The sequence below is a fragment of the Pollicipes pollicipes genome, unplaced genomic scaffold (assembly GCF_011947565.3).
Source record: "Pollicipes pollicipes isolate AB1234 unplaced genomic scaffold, Ppol_2.1 Scaffold_4881;HRSCAF=5763_pilon_pilon_pilon, whole genome shotgun sequence".
In the NCBI taxonomy this organism is placed as follows: Eukaryota; Metazoa; Arthropoda; class Thecostraca; order Pollicipedomorpha; family Pollicipedidae; genus Pollicipes; species Pollicipes pollicipes.
The window spans coordinates 3,637,948-3,659,780 of NW_023596576.1; the positions used below are offsets into that span (position 1 = coordinate 3,637,948).

General features: G+C 47.8%; 1 protein-coding gene across 1 annotated transcript in view; it reads left to right on the forward strand.

The window, feature by feature from the left end:
- LOC119101468 (frequenin-1) overlaps positions 1 to 21,833 on the forward strand; it is a gene marked incomplete at its 3' end in the record, with an annotated part of 39,392 nt that overhangs the window by 9,973 nt on the left and 7,586 nt on the right. Inside the window, 2 exon segments of the mRNA XM_037224809.1 lie at positions 16,753 to 16,777; positions 20,987 to 21,035. Of these exon segments, the coding sequence (XP_037080704.1) occupies positions 16,753 to 16,777; positions 20,987 to 21,035 (74 nt within the window).

A 21,833-nucleotide genomic window follows, 5' to 3' on the forward strand; every position in this document is an offset into this window, starting at 1 on the left:
TTAATTGCTGATATAATAGCATGCAATGGTTTAATTACATGCTGTAATACCTCAATGGGTTCAAAATGTTGGCAAGATCATAATGAAATACCAGCTTGCCCTTGTACACTCCTGTAGCATGAGTGCCAGTGTTTCTCTTAGTTTGCCAGCATTCCTTTGTCATGTTCAAACACAAACATAAAGGTAGAGGCGGATATCGATATATCACATTTATTGGGCGTCAGTAGACTTAAAGAACACCAAAACAATGCTCTCTATTATAAGTACAAACCTCGCACGCATACTCCCTATCACATCAAGATCAATACAAGCCACTGGCACACACCACCAGAGATCACACACATTTCAAGCCCCCGATTCACACTCATGTCAAATAAGTATGAACTCACGCCTGCACAGCGCGCGGGACTATCAAATTGCAGGTTTTCTCGCAATTTCCGCACAGATTTTCAGTCATAACACCACATTTCACCGTGACCCCCCTTCAAAACAAAGTCCCAACGAGAGTTCATGGCAATGCGGCTCAAGAGGTTGCACTTGTAGAACACAATTTTTGTTCAAGATTTGAATTTGTGGCACAATATGTGTGAAATATTTAATGAAATCTATATATCTAAAATTACTGTAATGTTTCCCCAATTTCATAATGCTTTGCTAACCCATAAACTCGTGCAAGGTTCCGTACTCCAGTACGCAACGCGCCAACCGAGACTGTAAGAGAGACATCAGTAGAAGAAGAAGAAAAAGCCAGCAGGGGAAACAGATTTGCCGTAGCGTCTTCTTTTTATAGCTTTAGTGAGAGTGCCCGTTTTTTGGGTGCCGTACTTTTTTTGCAGACAATGGTGTTCTTTTATATAACATCGACTTGTGGCCTAGAAATAAGGAGAAATGATCCGCTCACGAGTGCCGCACAACCCAAAAGTGCTCACGCTTATGTTCGCGACACGCATTCCGCAACGGAACCTTGCTAACAGCCAACCATTTTCCGCACGTTGTATAAGACTTGCCGGATCATCGTTTTTGCGAATGTACCATTGGCCATGCTGTTTTGACCATAAGCGGAAAACAGCCTGTAGCATGACCGCGATCGCATGACATGTATGTATGTATGTATGACGTCATTATGACGTCATACCTTTGTATGTATGATCGCATGTATGACGTCATTAATGCAGAGGCAACTTTGAAATAAGCTCCAAATTAAATCTTTTCGCACATTTGCGGGCGTGTAACTCAGTGACCAGTTCGTTTTGGGTCTTAAAAAGGACATGACCGTCAACTGCATCAAGAGCTCCTCAAGGCGGCTATCTCAGTTCAAAACGCCATACAAACGTGGAACATTCCCTTTCATGATAAAGAAAAAAAGACAGAAAGATGAGTCTTGCGGAAATCGGTGAACAGGCGCAACTTCCAGAGTTCGGCTTGATATTTGGTCGCCATGTTTGCTCAGCCGCAACAGTAACAATGTACAAGAAGTTAATTCCATTTTTCTGGCATACAGCTAGATCAAAGTTGACTCGGGATAAGCAGTAAGTGCAAAGAGACTGCGAACCCGTAGGCCGCTGTGTTCCCTCCCGTTTTTCGTTCTCTGATTCAGTTGTTTATAACGTGTTTCTTATTCGTATTGTGTGTGTTTGTGCAGCTCTCCGTTCTGTGTCCTCTCTACATCACTTATTTGACTGTTTCTGCTTGTTTGCTCTCACGCACAGGATGAGACTTGACGAGCTGTATGATGGATGCTCGTACAGCTCAGATTAACTGCTGGTACTGCTCATTCTTGTAAATGATATACCATTATGCACAGTCATCTAAGCATTGTTGTTATGAGAAATCCCCAATGCTAAAAGCATTACACTGAACGTGGTCTGGCCAACAACGAGGGGCGGGCCCCGAAAAAACGTAAGCTAGTTGCATGGATGAAAGCCCATTATTGCGATGTCGCTTTTTTTGCAGGAATCCCACTGCACTGATCAAATACAGCACACACTTGCACGGTATTAGGATGGTGACCTATGTGAGAAACGGTACCAGTGAGACTAAAGGAGTGAGTGAGTGAAGGAGCCTTAGCAGAGAGAGTGGGTAAGCATCGACCGTGATTTAGAAGTGAAGGAAATTCGAAGGGATGAAGGAGGTAGGCTTCTTTTCTCAAAATCTGTTGTCGCAGGCAAATCAACTGTGTTATTGAATATGCATTGCCCTAACAGAGATGAAATTGATTCGGTGATAGGCTGAACCATTGGTGAAGTGAAATGCAGGCTGACAAGATAATTCTAGCGGGCGATTTTAATGTAACACTGAACGCAGCTCAAAACAGCAGACCAGAAGAAGAGCGTGGCTAATGTACAAGTAGAAGCGATGCGTTAAAGGAGACCTCGGAGGAGTTTTACGACATTGACGCCAAGCGTCTTCAGAATTCACATGTGAGACAATTCCTATGTTCTCAAGGACTGATGATCTACATCTAGGTTGGCTATTTTTGATATAGAAAGACTCAAGTTTTGCCCAAACTCCCGTTGATTGCAGCGCGAAGATAATGCCTGTCTTCTGAACAGACTACCGTGCAGTGCGGCTTAAGGTCAATCTAGCATGTTTAAAAAGAAGTCCGGGATGCTAGAAGCCCTGAAGGGAATGTTTCACATCTGAACATATTGAAGCAAGCCTCAAATATGATGAAATAAGCTCACTTATAAGTAATGGTGTAGTTGAAGTGGAAAAGGCTGCTCTAGACAACACCATTGCTCTGTTTATTAAATATGCTCCTCAATACGCCATTGCTTGAGTACGTCATCATATCTTGCACAGTATGGAAAGCCAGCTGACAGCTGTTATATATGCATATGTATATATATATATATATATATATATATATATATATATATATATATATATATATATACATACATATGCATATATAACATTCCCATTCCAGAAACATTCCCTGTATATATATATATATATATATATATATATATATATATATATAAGGTGATTTCAAAATAGTTTGCAAACCTTCGCGGGCATGTCATTCGGAAAATAGAATAGGTCTCAAGAAGGGCAGGGCTGTGAACTGCACCAAACTATTATCAAGATGACCATTTAAGTTAAAACCCCATACTAATGTGAACCACTCGCTTTAAAAAGAGTGCACCACATTTATTTCGGGCGTTGAACTGAAACAGCCATCTCGAAGTCCTTTCGGTGCTGTTCTGAACACTACCCTTCTTAAGACCTAAGCCCTGAAGTTTCCGAGTTACACGCCTGCGAAAATGGGAAAGGTATATCGAGGAGAGTATTTCAAAGTCACTTTGGCATTGTCACGTCGTCGTAATAACAGCATTCGAACCCTGGAAGTTCATATACCATGCGGCGATCAATGCCAAAAAGAATTCTAATTGTCTAGGCGTTCATATCTGGCATTCCTTAGCGCGATTTCCAGATATGACGTCAATTGGCTCTCAATCAACGTTGTACAATGCACGATGACGTAAACCATGACGCATGAGGAGCATATTTACTAACCAGGGAATTGTGCTGTCTAGAGCAGCGTTTTCTACTCAAAGAGTTTACCGATAATTCTGAGTGAGCTCGTTTCATCGTATCTGATGCTTGCTTCAGTACCTTCAAATGAGAAACATTCCCTGTATTAAAGGACTTGGCAATAAATGGAACGTTTGGGGAAGCTAGAAGTAGAAGTTCTCAGACGATTAACGCATACTCAGACCAAACCATACGGTAATTAGGCATGCTTCCTGCAAGGCCAGTGGTCTGCCCGCGCGTAGAACCACGATAGTTTTCTGAAGCTCATGGATTCGTTGGAACGGTGGAGAAAATTATGAGTGCAGAAGGCGAGGAAAGTGAGCCGGGAATTTCAGCTGCAGAAGTGACAACAACGCTCCGTGCCTTAAGCCGAATAGGTCGCTATGGTTGGACAACGCAAGACTTTAAAGCCCTCTAGCATATTTTTTGTCCCTTGTTTTGGGGAGTGTGGAAATAAATTTATGAACAAAGGCTGCTCCCCCTTTATTTACCACGAGTATGTCAGCTTATTTCGAAAAAAGGAAATGATAAAAGGCATATTGCAAACTCAAGACTCGTTTGCCTTTTGCCTTTATACAATTCTTGCAAAAGCGACTGCTTTTCGGCTGTTTGACACAACTTTTTGCCTTGATCGCCGCATAGCCCAAGGAATGGCAGGATTCGAATGATGTTATCAGGGCGTTATGGGTGCCTTAGTGACCTTGAAATAATCTGCACGAAACAGTCTGCACATGTTGGCGGGCGGGTAGCTCAGAAACAAGAGAAATTGGGGGGCTGTAAGCAAAACGATAAACCGCACTGAATAATCGTAATTATAGCTCATTCGGTGTAAAGCCCCATTTGAATGTGAAAGACTTCGTCCTATTTTTTTTGGACTTCTACTCAGCAGTAAATGCGATCTTAACCTGGCTGTGCTGCTGGTCAGACCTTTCACTAAAGAACAACCGTAAAAGTAGCGTAGCTGTCGCATTATTCCTGCTACACTTAAAGGCATTCCGAAAAGGGTAAAGGGCCGCTTATGAAATGAAAGGAAGATCCGAGGAGGTCATGTTACCGTGGAGCACAACGAAAAAAATTATGGAGCGTTATAGGTTAATGCAGCAATGCAAGTTATGTTAGCTTGTGTGTGCACGTCAGCTTGTATGTGTAGTTAATGTGTAGCTTTTATTTTATAGAGGACTAGAAAACACGAAAGGAAAGCGCCAGATGTACACGATATGTGTTGAGGGAAGGGAGGAGGGGGACGGGAAGGGTTGGGGGAGGGAAGATCAGCCCGATTTATAAAACTGGCAAATGGTACTGATTAACTGTGTGATGTGTATAATGATGATGCGCGTGATGTGATAATGGCGTGCACTGGTGTTGCTGTGATTCGCGGTGCTGGCATGGTACTTTCAATTAGACATAACATTTTTGGATGGAGACATGAATAAATGAATAAAAGATGGCCACAAAACATATGCATGGCTATGCGTGCACCAGACCCTCTTGTCCAGATGTGTTGAATGCGTGAGATGGAAAGTGCATCATAAGCTTGTACAATACTTGTAACCCTTGCTAGGGTCATTTGAGGTCAAGATGATGTTAGACCAAAGCCTAGAACTGGCCAATCATCGTAGTACATTTGACATCAAGAGCTTAAGTGGGAAACCATCCAGTCATGATGATCGAGGTCATGGTCGACTCGATGGTGCCGGAACAATGCTGCCGCGAGTTAATCTGCGCCGACGTGAATGGTGACGACAGACAATTGGGCTACTGAGTTGTATGGCGATGAACGGCTTTCATTTAAGCTGTTTTGAATAGGCGGAGCCGTCTTTCATTTTACCTTTAAGTTCCCATCATGCAGTCAAACGAAAGGAATAAGCAATCAACCAGAAGCGAGAATTATTTGCACTCTTTACGCCGGAATGCTTTGTAAAGATCCGAATTTATTTTGAAATCAGTAAAAAATAATTAGCTCGTTGTTGTGGCATTGCCATTGAGACGTGGAATTCCTACCATGAGCCCGCGATGTCACGAGCCTATTTCTGCTTAGCATTGGTAGCCACATTTCCATTGCTCGACATACACGGTTCGAAACCTATTTGCCAGAGGCGTGATATTCTCCAGCGGAAAGGAAATGGAAAGCGCAAAGAAACAAGAACAATAAAAATATGTATTAAAACTAGACAACACGTCGCACAGACATGGTGATTGTCAACATATCGAAGACCGCGTTATCTTCCCGTCACGTACTTAATGACCGGATCGACAGCCATTCTGATCGGTCCAAACATACATTCGGCAATATATATATATTTTCCCCCTTCCAGTGCAGCAATTTATGTCCATTTCCAATCAGTTGTTAGCATAGTTTACAATTGGAGCCCTTACATACAGCAGTTAAGGGAATTGCACATGGATTATGTTCGATGTTCAATATCCTATTGATCACGTACATGTTGATAAGCAGTTCTGTCGTGCAAGATCATGTAATATTCCAGGTGACGAAATCAGCGCTTAGTCTCACAGAATAACACATGACGAGTTTATCGAAACTGGCGTTATCGCCAAAAGCGACTTTGCTTTGACCACCGACTGGGCGGAGTCAAATAACCGGCTAGCTGACAACGCAAACTATTTTCAGCCCGCCCTATTTGAAGATCAATCTTGACCGTTCGCAGGGTGGTAACCATCTGCGCAGCAGCTCAGTCTAATTCAAACATCCCTCAAGCCGATCCATAGCCGCCGTGCGAGGGGCGAGTCGGCGCGGGCCGAGTCGCGTGGTGAGCAGCGCACGCCGCCCCGCCCGCCGCCGGCTACCGCTGGCCATCAGCACACTCACCGCGAGCCCCGAGCGCCGCCAAGAGCGAAATCCGGCGCGTCAGAGTCCCGTCCGCGTCGAATTGATTACAGGGCTGATGCGATTTGATGGTACGACCGAGCGGCGGGTCTCGTCGCGAGTGATTCCGCCAGATGTCGCAGCGGCGGCGACCGCGGACCTTGGACGTCCCCGGACATGTCTCAGACTTCGTTTTGCCGCGGTGCGCGCTCGCGCATGTGCCCAAGTCGTAAGACTTCATGTCGCACGGGCTGGTGCTGGAGGCGTCCAGGTCGGCGGAGTGCAGCAGTTAACGAGGCAGCGACGACGCGCACCCGTCTCCGAGGACGTGCCGTGCCGTGCCGGCGATGTCCCGGGACGTGCCGGGGAAGTGCGGACGGGGCGCGCCGCACCGTTACCGCAATTTGACGGCGTTATAGCCCATCTATTGCACGGCGGCCTTAAGGGCGGGGCCGGTCCCGCGCCCGGACGAGCATCGATTCGCGACGGCAGTCGATGACCGGCCGTCCCTTGTTGACCGTGCTGAGCGATCGGCCGGCCGGCGCGAGCTCCGCACACAGTGCCGCTATGTTCGGCCCGCCCCCCGGCTGTACGGCAATGACCGGACCCGGCCGTCCGGTCACGGCCGGCCCCTGGCTGTACAGACACGGTACAGACACGGGGCGTAGCGCCGCGGCACGCTGCGCTCCGAGCGACACCTGGTGGCGACCCAGCGATATAGCTGGGGCAGCGTCTTTGTGTGCGTACCTCGTTTCAAGCTTATATGGTTTGGTAAGCAGTTTGATTCCCAATCTTATTTCTGTCTCAGTCCGTACCACTGCCGAAATCCCTGTACTGTGTAGCAAGAAGCGCGATTCGTGTCCTAAACTAAACATTGTATTGGCTGAGGGTCAACTATGGTCTGCTGATGCCTTTAATCGTGCTGATGTGCTCTAGACTCGAATGATTCGATGATAAAAAATTTTTACCTTGAGCACTACAAGGCCGATAGGGTCACAGCATTCAAGTGACGCTTCTGTAACATCATGTTTGCCTAGATAACCTTGAAATGGTCTGCATGAAATAGTTCGCACAAGTTCGCGGGCGTCAAGCTCAGAAACAAGAGCGTAAAGTCTTAAAAAGAGCATGCCTGTTGACTGCACTGAGCAGTCCTCAGAATGACAATCTTAGTTTAAAACCCCATACAGATATGGAACACGCCCTTAAATGTATATCCAGCATATTACGGCTACGGAGCTGGTGGACATTGCTGTGCAGTATTGCTCATCAGCACAGGCACGCGGAAAATTGCGCATGTTCTTATCACCATCGCGTGGGGAAGTGGCCCATGGCGGGGACGGACAGAATGAAGGCATTGTGGGAGGTCGGCAATGTCATCATTAGTGCAGGGACAGGCAGAGATGCAGCATGCATATCAAGTACAGGCCGGTAGACCCAATCTCCCGCGTCTAGATTGTTTGGGAATGAATAATGATATACTATGGAGATCCTGGCCTCGTAAACACGACTCATCCGGGCGGGCACTTCTGTTTGCTTATCCATTTAGAATGAGGCAATTGGAGCCAAGGAAGCGACAAATTAAGACGGAAGTAGCCGGAGAAAATTCACTGCTCACGCCTTCGCATGGGCAACACGGGCGGAGAGTCGCAGGAATAGTCAGCGGAGGGGAAGGGACGCGCCGTAATAGGGACAGGTGCGAGCTCATCACAGTCCAACATGAACAGATGGCCCGTCACCGACGCGGGGGTGGAGGGTCATCGTTCGTCGCACCCGGCACCTGACCCGCCTCACCGACGCAGGGCGGCAGGCTGTGAGCGAGTACCTTGCCCGAGCGTCGCGACCGACGACGGAAGACCCTAGCCGCGACGCCCCTGGAGACGTCGCGCTCCGCGAGTGCCTAGTCGGCCATGACGACGAGGCTGGTGATCCCGTTCGTTATCCTCCCTTGACACGTCACGTTGCCCGGTGCCTGGCAGCCTCCGCATCGGCCCAGCACTGGGTTGGGCCTCGTCGTTCGACTAGCCCAAGTGACCGGTCAGTCACGAGACGATAGTGCAACCCCTGAAAAATGTAGTTTATACGGGACTGGAGCCGGCAGTGGCGGACTGGAGCCGACAGTGGCGGACCGGAGCCGGCAGTGGCGGACTGGAGCCGGCAGTGGCGGACTGGAGCCGGCAGTGGCGGCCTGGAGCCGGCAGTGGCGGACTGGTGTCGGCACCGGTGCCAGCCTTTAATGCAGGCAGACCCGCTCCACATTTTCTTGCAGCGGCAGCCCCAATATTGCTAATGGAGGTGCCTTTATAGCATTGCAGGTAGCAGTTACATACCCGCTGCCAAAGCTATGGAAGAAAATCGCCATCGTTAACGAGTCTCAATAACAACAGCACCCTGAAGCAATATATTTTCATTACACTGAAAAAGAACCATATGTCTTATAACGAGGGCGGTATGAGACTGTTTATTGGATAGAGTCGACTGACATTTGCCTGAACGAAGCCGCTGGCTAGATTCTTTTGTCTTTGGTTCAGATTAAAGCTCTTTCGGCTCGCATCGACCATTCCAGGGCTATGAGATTAAGGAGTGAGTTGAGTTATGGGGAAATACTGCGGCCATCTGTGAGATCTCCGCTTCCAAGCCTTACTCAGCACCCGTCCTTGGGGCACGACCGGGCGTTCTGGTGCGACCACCACCGCCAGGACGGCACCTAAATCGACTCGTGGCCGTCGGCCGCAGCTTGCCACGGAGAGACCCCGGAAGATGCACGGTGACAGGGGAGTGAGCAACAAACCGTGGATTTGTCTGGAAACTGGAAAACGTTTGCTGCTGAAGAATATGAGACAGATCGAGGTTAGAATTACATATATATATATATATATATATATATATATATATATATATATATATATAGTTCTTGCCTGTGCGTGTCATTTTCAACTAAACTGAAGACTTAAGGGTTTCTTTTGCTGCAGGGCTCAAATACACGGTTGCTAGTTAATATTTTTTCTTTGACGGATCGTCAGCTTGTGGCGCACATGCCAATCGCTGAGTGCGGTTCGTCCGCACGTAGTCGCATAGAGAGGGCGGGACGCTGGTTACTGCCAAGACTTGGCGAATAGATCTCAGCCCGAGATGAAAGCTAGGCTATTTACCACCTGGTTGCTGACAGTAGCTTACTTGCAGCAGACGCGCGCTTTCAGATAAAGTCACGATGCTGTGCGGTTCAGGAAAGTTACAACTCTCCTGCAACACGTGCACAATCAAAACTGTCTGTGTTTGATTTGGTTTGGGTGTTTGCTGCAATAAAGTACATCCACCCAGTTCTCAAAGAATGTACGCATGAGCTACGCTGCCCATGGTCAGGAAAATGCGTTGCATACCGACGTTCCTAAAATGCACGGACAGACGCACATCATGAGCGAGCGTCAACGACAACGGAAACGTAAATGTTGCATGACAGGGGTATCTGAAAACATATTTATAAGGCTGCAATTGGTACGCGTTCGGAGTGGGTACCCCCGAGCGCCGCTGTCCTACGGTCGGGCTAACCACTGTGTGTCTGCGAAACCAGAGGTAAGCGATTTGAGTCCACGCGCTGCCCACCCTTCCTGCCAGGGTGAGGGGCAGGTGACACCATATATCCGCAGCAGCTGAGCGCGTCGTAAAACCCCAATGACGACGACGATTGACCACTTTAATACAAATACCGTCTGTCCTGCAGGCTCCTGCGATATTTTATCATAGGAAAGGGGCAGGACGGAGGGAGCCTCTAGCCATGGGTTTCAGGGAAACGGTGAAAAGGGTGAAAGGGTGAAGAATCAGTGGTTTCAACAATGCCAACCCTGGGTGGACGGCATCAAAGTTCAACGGGAACCCCTGATTCGAACGTCACCAGCGACTCGACGGCCTACCCCCACTAAATTCTCATTTAAACCGTTGGGGTGGCCTCAGGCACAACTCTCTGCGTGAACTTCGTGTCCTCACCAATTATACTGATGTTTCTAAGCATGGTGGTAGCACCTTGCACTCTCACCCTACAGATAATGCCCTGTCCCACATCATGTCTAATGACGATTTCACTTTTTTAACCGCGGCGAGGAGAGCAGAAGTCCTGGCACCTGGGCAGAAAGTTTCCGACGCTGTGCCATAAGCCGCTGAGAAGCGTCCGAACCGGGCTGGGTCGAAGGGGTGTGAATTTTGAATTCAGCTTGCCAACCGAGCGAGTATTGAACAGCCAGCTATTAAAATAGCATACATTACGCCTACTCGTCAACGGTCATCGTTTGAACAGGGTGGTCATACCTAAATCGCTGTAAATCCAGGTAGCTGATATCAGTTAAGACGTCGGTCTGTACGCCAGACCTAAACAATTATCAAGTTATCGTGATAAAAGCCATTCTCATTTGTTCATAAAAGTATTCCTAATGTTCTTGAGTGGTGGGCAAACGAATGTGGCTTAGCCGCACCCCGAAAAATTACGTCAGTCCTCACAAAGTATCAAGTTCCACACCCATCTAGCGCAACAGAAAAAAGCAAAACAATGTTCCGCATTAGTGATGACGTGAACAGGCTATGTACGCCGATCCCTTTTATCGTGAATTTTTGCAGCAGACTGACAGGGGCGTCTATTTGTACCTACACTCACGCACACCCATCCGATTACTAGAAGAGATGGAATGATGCATCGTCTGGAAACAATAGTCTACTTAGTTCAAGTTTGCAAGGCATTGCGGTGTTTGCAAGGCATTTCAGCTCTTTTAACTAGTCAGTGTGTGCGTGTTGGGGGGAGGGGAGGGGGGATCGACAGCGGGCATGCCCGCTGTCTGACAACCATTTGGTGGGAGCACTAATGGATGTAAACGGACAGCTCCCTGAAACAGACAACTGCACGTGCTGATGCGTCACGATTTCTAAATCCACAACAAATCGGTGGTTTCCTGTAAAAGAAGTGATCTGCATATCACACATGAGCTCGAAGTGACTAAGATTTCAAACTGACGAAGGGTCACCCAAAATTTCGAAAGAATTAAGGTTTTCGACTATGAAGAGTTTGACGAGTGCAAATGTGTGGAAATCACAAGAAAATATGTAAACGGGATTGTGGATGGGTTTACAGAACAAAATGTGCGAAATACTCTTGCTGGCTGTTGAGGCAATTATGCGGTAGGAAACCCCTGCACGCGTGCGGCCTTTTGCCTGCTTTATGTATTCAAACTGTATGAATCAAAGACTGGAGATGGTTGGCAGTGGGACAATGGAATTAGCGAGCGTTGCCGTCAACGTGCCAAAACTTGTCGAGTGTTATGTTTCAAGTTCTTTCATTTGTGTTTTTTAAGTCGTGATGGTTTGCGCTATGTTTTATGAGCAAGCTAAGCAAAGTTTTTTGTACTTATGTTGTATTTCAAATGTTTGCAGCATAAAGGGAAGAAGGTTTCCGCTAACACCAGCGCCAATTTCTTTATCGAGAGAAGAATTTGGCCATGGCAGCAACCGATGAGGCTCGTTCTCTCTCGTTAGAATGTATTTTGAATGCAATATAACCACCACATATCGACAGTGCATGCTTGCAAGTTCATACCGCATCACTATAAGAAGTGTTGAGTCTGCGCGATCAAAGAGTCTGCATTCCTCAGTCCTGACCAGGCGCAGTTATAAAAAACGGCGAATGTTCGCGGTGCCTATGAATGATTCAATTCATCGTTACCCGCATGATGCTACGTTATTTTACCAACAAGTCGTGGCAACGGCCAGCCGAGATGGCCTTCGGGCTACAGCCACAGCTGTCCAGGAGTGCTCCACCTACTCAGCCGCGTGCCAGAGCGGGGATTTCGTGCCGAGAAATTCGGTTGACGGGCTTACGGTGCCGAGAGAGACGGCTTTAGCCTGTCCACGCCCTGTCCGCAGAGAGGCTCTGCGTTGTGTTAGAGCGGGAAGAAAAGGCAGCGGGCTGGCCGTCAGCAGCAGTGCCTCAAAATTGACGGGGCGGTTTCTGTTATGGTGAGCCAGATTTGCGGCACGACAGCTTTACTGACGTCGTTGGCGTGGCCGGGTGGACTGTTCCTGATCTTTTGGATGTGGCCGTTTCCACGTCGGATCAGCATGCGAAACATTTCAAAGCCTTAAAAAACACGTGATTTCGCGTGAACACGTCAGCGTGATTTCCTGAGGTCAAACCTTTCATAAACGGTTTTGGTCTAAAAATGTGTTGCAGATATCTAAAAACCTGCTCGTAGCCACTTATATGTTACATATATATATATAATATATATATATATATATATATATATACGTATGCATGTATATGTGATATGTATATGTAGCCACGTAAAGCATTTACCTGCATGCATGACGCAGTAAAACATGGCCCTGTGTCCTGGCCGCGTCGCTCTCTTTTGCAGTACTTACAGAACTTAGATACGTAAGCATGGTCGGCGATAAGTGATCCTTTAATAAATTTTCCTCAAAGCCCGCCTTGCTCCAAACGACACCGACCTAAACAACAATGGTGCGGCATAATGGCAGTGTCTGACGCCGTCGGCAGATCAGCACCGTTGTCAGGTCTGGTATCATCGTAGAATTCGTGTTCCTTAGAGGCCTTGGCTGGAGAAACAAATGTCTATAAACAGTCTCGCTTTGTATAGTTTACTTATTCTGAGTTTGATAAATGTGGTTGAGCTTTTGAATGTAAACAGAGTTGCTTAAGCCACCACTTCCTTGCTTAAGTGCTTAGTAACACTAAAACCTCATTCAAAGATTGAGCACAATATTTTAAAACCTCAGCGCATTGTCCACCATGAAAACGGCTAGTATACAGCTATCTTTACTGATAGCACATTATTTATTATATATATATATATATATATATATATATATATATATATATATATATATATATATATATATATATATATATATATATATTATATTATATATATACACATATATTATACCAAGCACATTTCACATCCTTTTCTAGTCGTACTTGTTATTTATTTTATTTTTCATTGTGCCCACTGCAATAATTCCAACAAAAGATAGCACTCAAAAGCAAATATACGTTCTGAATGGTAACCTGACGTGCTGCCCAGGATACCTCCGTCGAAGCCCGCCTTGGCGAAAGGCGATTATTTTTTTGTGGCGAATTGCTTGGTATACTCGTAAATCAGAAGATGCCAATCAACCTGACAAACTGACGAAACAAAAGCATATTGATATACTTGCATATTCCTTGCAGTATATGCTATAATGGATGCGGCCCAGCAGTGTCTAGTGCAAACATTGCAGGTAATGTGAGTTATCACATAAGGTGGGGGGGGGGGAGGATCTGGAGGTGGGTGTGAATATTACACTTAACTTAAGTTGGAGTGGAGCTTTCCACACCTGCCTCATGCGAAGTGCTGTCAATTCTCAGTTCTGTTCATAAGCATAACGAGCAAACACTTATTTATTTCATTCTCTGATAACAATGTTTTCTTCATTTTTTAAGCTAGTTTACAGCCCCAACAAGCTCATTGTTTGAAAAGCTGGTTTTAGATGTGCCTCGGTACTGATTATTTTTTTGTTTGCGGGGGGTCCTCCAGTCAGTCAATCAGTCCTTTAGATCAAAGCTGACCCCTACTTTCTTTTCATTTTTTCATCTGAAGCATATGTATGGGAAAAACCCATAATTCTATAAACTTGGTATTTCGTATTGAATTGTTATTGTTTTATGCATTGTTAACCAGCGCTCGGATTGTCGTTCCAGTGTGAGGTGAGGTGAGGTGAGCTCAGGTGAGGTCAGTCTGACCTGAGATTAAAAACCTAACGGTGCTAGATACACCAGATTCAGAGAGGAGGTTGTGCCCTATGTGTGTGAGCTCATTTCTGGTAACATTGTGAGGCTCAAGATGAGGCTCATCATTTTAGGGTTCCACAGTTCAAGACGAGGTTCACCATTTTAGAGTCCCACATAATTTCGTCCATGAGTCAGTGACTTATGTCGGCATATGGAACAGCAGTCATCTTCACGCCGTCTCCGTAGTCTGTGGAAACATGCTGAGTCCGTTATCCAGTGGCACCTGATACAATTCCCAAGACGGGTACATTGCACCCTTTGACTGAGATAGAAAGGCAAGCTAGCACTGGTCAGTGAGTTTCAACCCAGGGCCCAGGGAGCCGTGGCCCAGCATTGTTTGACATGTAAAGTCCTCCGCAGTCCTCTTTGGCGAAAGAAAGGAAGCAAGCATGATCTGTTCAGCTGGGTGGTGGTCGTGGATTATGGATACATGCAACGAGCTTTGCTTACCTTCTAGGGTACTCTGAATCCGAAACTATCCATTCAAGCTCTTTGGAATGTATTTATGGAAACAGAAATCGTATTAATCTCCGATACAGGCCAGCACAGTGGAAAACAAGTCGGCGCACTTACTTTCCACGTTTGTGACTGTGGGAGGACAGCTGCCAGCGGCTCCTCAACATGTTAACCCTTTTTTAATTGCTGAACCTAAGCCTTCACCTAAGCAGCAACAAAAAGGTTGCAGGCGGACGCAGTGCGGAAGTTTGTACTGTTTGCATCTGGATCCGAGTTAACTTTATTTTGGTTAGATTCGAATCTTGTCCTCCTAACTGTATATTATTTGTGCTGAGGTATCCCAGGAGGTCCCAACAAGCTGAGTTTAGTTTGCCCTTCCCTCCGCCATCCCGAGGCTGTCGGTGCCCTTCCCTCCGCCATCCCGAGGCTGTCGGTGCCCTTCCCTCCGCCATCCCGAGACTGTCGGTGCCCTTCCCTCCGCAATCCCGGGGCTGTCGGTGCCCTTGCCTCCGCCATCCCGGGGCTGTCGGTGCCCTTCCCTCCGCCATCCCGAGACTGTCGGTGCCCTTCCCTCCGCAATCCCGGGGCTGTCGGTGCCCTTGCCTCCGCCATCCCGGGGCTGTCGGTGCCCTTCCCTCCGCCATCCCGAGACTGTCGGTGCCCTTGCCTCCGCCATCCCGGGGCTGTCGGTGCCCTTGCCTCCGCCATTCCGGGGCTGTCGGTGCCCTTCCCTCCGCCATCTCGAGGCCGTCGGTGCCGCTGTCCACACCGCCGTCGGCTAATACAGGCCGTAACCATCCGGTCGCCGCGGGACACGCGCTCCCATCAATCGGACAAAACTGTTGCCGGACGACAGGCGGCGGCGCCGCTGAATACAAATGGTGCGTCCGGTCGCCGGGCGGGGCGGTGTCGGGCGCGCGCGGGGGCCCCGGCCCGCCCGCCGGCGCCGCTCCTGCTGACGGAGGGCCCCGTTAAGCCCGCTATTGAGCTCATTTGTCGCGCGCCGGAGGTGGGAGTGCTGCCGTCAGCCGCGGGATGCTCCGGATCGGCTCAGCACGGCCGCGACGCGCTTTTTCCCGGAGGGTGAAGAGGGTTGGAGGCACGGTCGGTCGCCTATCGGAGATTCAGGCATGCATGCACCCTGACCTGGCTGGACACTGTGCCCTGAGTTACAACTGCCCCTCCCCTCCCCACCCCTACCCCCGATCTAAAGGAGAGGGCATCTCTGGCAAACGTTCTCCAGGTAATTACCGTTACTCCGTGCAGTTTCTTCTACCTTTGTTCGGGGGAGTTTTGGTTTTATAGCTTTAACATGATTATGAACCCAGTGGAGCGAGCTGTTCATGATTTATTCACTCTTTCGGGCTCTCACAGACGGTCCATGTCAATGAAAATCCAGAAGGGAACGTTGCGACCTATTGGGCTTGTGCGGAGACGAAAGAGATAAAGAGAGAGAGAAAGAGAGAAGGGGAGAGACAGAGAGAGAGAGGAGGAGGAGAGAGGGAGGGGAAGGGAGGGAGAGAGAGAGGGAGAGGGGGGAGAGAGAGAGAGGGAGGGAGAGAAAGAGAGAGTGGAGAGATAGAGAAGAAGAGAGAGAGAGAGGAGAGAGGAGAGAGGAGAGAGAGAGGAGCGGAGAGGAGGAGAGGAGAGAGAGAGAAGAGAGAGAGACGAGAGCGAGAGGGAGAGAGAGGGAGCGAGAGGAGAGAGGAGAGGAGAGAGAGAGAGAGGGAGAGAGAGAGGGAGAGAGGAGAGAGAGGAGAGGAGAGAGGAGAGAGAGAGAGAGATGGAGAGGAGAGAGAGAGAGAGAAGGAGAGGGAGAGGAGAGAGGGAGAGAGGAGAGAGAGGAGAGGAGAGGAGAGAGAAGAGAGAGAGAGAAGAGAGAGAGAGAGAGAGAGAGCAAGAGAGGTAGAGAGAATGATGCAAAAAAGACAAGTTAGACTTTTGAAGAAAACCTACAGACTATTTGTTTGAAATGGTGCGACAATTTGTTATCGCAAAGTAATTTTGCAATGTGTGAAAATATGGTTTTATTAGCCGTTTGATTGATAGTGTCTACACGGCCTTGCGATGCAGTGCTAACGTGCGTTTCTCCGCTGTGTTACAGTTTCGGAGAAAGAGATAAGACAATGGTAAGTACCTGAAACTTAACTGGAAGTTCCTAAAGGTAAGCAGCGACTGGCGCTGTCTGTAATCTGCTACTGTTTGGTACATGACACTACTGGCTACGCTTGCTCTACCAGGGCTGCAAATAGGCCGCCCACAAAGAGATAAAGCAATCCTGGTGGCTTAAATCGTCTTTTAACGTTTTCTATCAACAGACTTCAAGTGGCCCAAACCATTTATGCTAAAAAGTCACCCTCAAAATAATCGCTATCAAATAGAGCGATAACTGGTCGTCAACACATCCAACCTTCATCTTGTTAATTCTAGCAGTCATTTGACAATGTCAGCTTAGTTTGCACACCAATGCTAAACGTCACTATTGTCAGGTCTCCACTCTAGCTTGAATTATGTTATCTGAGAAGCCGTCGGGGTTTTTAAGAACACTATTTGCACTAGAACACTATTCGTTCCCACTCATTTTCGAGAGCCGGTAGTTAATGTGAAATAAATTGCGCACGTTACGACAAAAATGTATATCCTTCAGCCAATGCCATCAAACGCCCAAGTCGACAATAACTGAAAAAATATGATGACAGGAACGGATTCATAAAGTAGCAAACGGTCCACTGGCATGGCTTCGTCTGATGGGCTTGGTGAAATTGATGCACATGCTCACCAGATGTTTATGACTTTTGTGTATTTATAAGGGGGTTTATGTTCTCTAGCAAATGAAACTCTTCAACTTTGCAAAAATAAATATTATGAAGACCTTCGGCACATATGTCGCGTCCAAAGATGTGTCCTAATGCAGCAAACATAGTTCAGTCACTTACAGCAGCATTTGTGATTCGCTCTTGTGAGGAGCTGGGGCCTCGCCTTTACGATAACTTGTCTGCACTATTTTGCTCGCTAACGTATTCATTGTGGACATGTTTGGATTCCAAATACGTGAGCTGGTTCAAAAGACTACGATGAATGCTATCTAGACACTTCCGAGATGATCCGTCAAATTCATTATGGGATCCCACACAGATATGCAATGGAGATTTCCGTGATTAAATGCCGGTCGTCCACTCCTGTTTTATGAACGAGACACTTCCGAGGTCATTCCCCCAGGGACAGAAACAAGCTACGAAATCTTTCAGCGCTGGGAAAGTAACAAGTCCCGAACAAAGGCAAATGATGCAAGCAACTAAATTTTGTTTTGGTCGTTTCTTTCAAAAGTTAAAGCTCGCTTGCCGGTTATACCAACCTGTTGTCGGCCCCCGTACTGCTGTGCAGTGTATGGGAAGGACTCTGAGACGAGACTGTTGGCCGTCTATGAAGGTGCCTGTCTGCATGTCAAGGGTATCACTAGCGTCGCATAGAACGTAGAATACTGAATCATGGTCAGCAACAGCGATGTTGCTGGTCACGAATTGCAAGGCAACCTTGCTGGATGCATAAAATTGCTTGCTTTTAAAAAAGCAATGTTTCTTTGCATGACAAATTCAGGGGTGTGATAACTCAGCATAATGCGGGAAGTTATCCGCGAAGTTGCCAAAATTCCCCGCAAAGTGCTTTGCCCTCCACCGGTTGGGCTCCTCCGCGACCTTATTCGCGGTGACCTTTTTCTTGGTGACACTATCACTTGCGACGCTCTCCCCGGTGATCCTATTCCTGGTGACACTTTCACTTGCGACCCTCTCCCCGGTGACCCTATTCCTGGTGACACTATCACTTGTGACCCTCTCCCCGGTGATCCCATTCCTGGTGACACTATCCCTTGTGACCCTCTCCCCAGTGACCCTATTCCTGGTGGCACTATCCCTTGTGACCCTCTCCCCGGCGACCCTATTCTGGTGGCACTATCCCTTGTGACCCTCTCCCCGGCGACCCTATTCTGGTGACACTATGCCTGGTGACCCTCTCCCCAGTGACCCTATTCCTAGTGATACTATCCCTTGTGACCCTCACTCTGATGATCCTAATCCTGGTGACACTATGCCTGGTGACCCTCTCCCCAGTGACCCTATTCCTGGTGATAATATCCCCTGTGACCCTCTCTCCGATGATCCTAATCCTGGTAACACTTTTCCTTGTGATCCTCTCCCCGGTGACCCTATTCTTAATGACACTATCCCTTTGACCCTCTCCCTGGTGACACCATCCCTTATAATCCAATCCCCGGCGACCCTATCCCTGGGCACCCTATTTCGGACCATTGGGGCAGACTCCTCCCTCCCTTTCCGGGTGAAAATATTTACTGTTAAGCGCACGCCAAACACAACCCAACCAGGTTACACCAAGTTGCACCTAACGGCGGCCATATGGTCCGCTGGCCGAAATGTGGCGTGCATGCTAGCACATGAGACGGGGCGATGATTCAAACAATTGTCCCATCGCCGTTCTTCCGTGTTTATAACTTCATGCATTGCCTATTCATAGCATCGTAGTGCTGGTGTAGGTTTGAGCCTATGCCCATTCGCACCCTATTTCGCAAAGTTTAAACACCTCTTGGTCACTGCGTGCGTCAACTATTTGTCCATATTTTGGTGAAAGTGCAGAGCTTTGCATCTAGATATCCATAACTATTCTTTACAGGACTTCATGGACGACATATGATGCACTTTACACCGTTTTCCAACTGCACCCTTTCGAGCCCAGGAGCCATTTCTGCCATGCTACTTGTGCCATGTTGTAATAAACAAGTTGTTGTTGTTGCCACTGGTGCATTCAACGAAAGTACCATGCACCGCCAATAAACATGAGGATGATCCCGGACAATCGGTATCTGAGCACGATCACCAAATCTCCTTTGAGGAAGACCGGACCCTGGGACCTCTCCCACAATGCCATGTGGCTTCAATGCAGACACAACATGCAAATGACGCTTAGGAAAAGGCAGAATGTTTCAACAACCTGCCGCCAATTTTCGCGGAGAAGCGCACGCAACACCAGAAGGGAGGACTATGGTTAAATTATTAGTAACTCTAGGCTATCTTATTTGCGTGCCAGGCTATGAAACAGCCACAGTCGGAAGATTATTTCGTATGAGACGCAATCGAGATGAGATTAAAGTTTGACCCGGGCTTAAGGGCCTTCTCTTCACCTGTCATGCGATGACCGAAATGTATTATCTGCATAGAAGTATGTATTAACATTAATCAAGTGACAATTGCTTTTGCGTATACAAAATAATGGCATTCCTTCTCCATCTTGCGTTCCTGTATTGTCTTTTCAAACCCATAAATTTCTGTGCAATTTCACAAACTATTCAGCAAGTCATATATACGTGATGCAGCCTTAATGAAAGGGATATACCTGAAGTTATTTTTAGTAGGCCACAGCCCCTATCTCTGTCCAGTTGACCGATGTGGCCAGTTTCTGCTCCGCGCGGACCCGCCCAATCCGACGGCGCCCTGGCGGCGCGCTGTCGCTCCGCAGCTCAGTCCGCTGGCGCGTGTCCAGCCAGCACCGCCACAGTGCCGCGTTTTGGCCATTTGGTGCTGGGCCAGGCAGCCCGCTAGATAAATGGTGAGGGCTCCAGTGGGACGGCACCACACCAGTCGGCAGTGACCATTTAGATTGCGTGCTTTAGCGACCCGTCTCTCTTGGCGTTGTGCGGCCTCGCGGGAAATGGATCCGAGGACCATGATGACGTCAGCTTGTTGTTATTGCTTCGCGGCAAACCGCCATGTCAAAGTCTTCAGCTACAAACGTTCCACGCTCCTGTAGATTGGCGGTTTTGCGCGAAGAGATAACAACAAAAAGAAAGGCTATTTAACGAGTGGCATGGGCGGTGACACTATGTGCGCAGCAGTGAACCCGTAAGCTCATAGTCATGAATAAAGTTGTTCACTTACCAACCGATCATTCTCTTACTGGCCGTCAATTACTGAATGTCCCGCTGGCGTTAGCTCTTCAACCGAGACAATGGAAATAACGCGCAAAGAGCACAGACGTGAAAATACTAATGCGTGTAACAGCGCGTATTCGTTCCCAAGTTGAGATTATAATGTAACAGCCAAATGATAGCATGTTGAGACTTATTCAGCAATGCATGTTTTCACACGGTTCAAGAAATCTCACCTATATAATAAACCGTTACAAAGCAGCTCAATGTGCAATAGCTGAAAAAGAACTGATCCACATATCCCGCAAAGAACACACGTTGTTTTCTGTATGGGGGGGGGGGGGGGGAGAGAGGACAGCAAGATGACTCACGCTCAAGCTGATGCACTTTAATCTTTCAGGCACAAGGGTTTCCTGAAGGACTGTCCGGATGGTCTGCTCACTGAACAGGTGAGAAATGAAGCTTGGCGGTTATTTGACCTGAATCATACGACCAGGGCAGTGCTGTGCCTTTCCAGTTGGTGGAGACGGGGTAATGCTTTTGCTATTGTCACAAGCTCGAGTGCTTGGGTTGCTGTAATATTCACCACTGTTCTTGTATATCTATTTTTGCAATTGTGGCTTTCTTGTTGAACGGGTGATCGATGTCGCATACCCCGGACGTGGACACCACATTTCCCTTTTAATTCGAACGCAGGTGGGTGTAGGCGTTGTGCACTGCCCGAATCGCAACACGTCTGCCCTCGTCCCGATCCACCCACATATTGTCATGGTCCAATTGCATGACGTCTGCTCTCGTCCCGATCTACCCACATATTGTCATGGTCCAATTGCATGACGTCTGCTCTCGTCCCGATCTACCAACATATTGTCATGGTCCAATTGCATGACGTCTGCTCTCGTCCCGATCTATTAACATATTGTCATGGTCCAATTGCATGACGTCTGCTCTCGTCCCGATCTACTAACATATTGTCATGGTCCAATTGCATGACGTCTGCTCTCGTCCCGATCTATTAACATATTGTCATGGTCCAATCGCGTTGCGAAGGGCGAACTTTTGGGGGTGTGGCCCCAGCTGGAGGTGGCGGGTCTTCTAGGGCCAAAGTCTGTAGTACTTCTTGGTAGTTTAGTACTCCTGCAAGAGCTTTAAACATATAACAAACATTCAGAGCATCAAAACGGCACCCAAAGCCTTCAACGGTCCCCCAAAAATAGCCAGGGTTCTAGGCAGCTGAGACCCCCTTG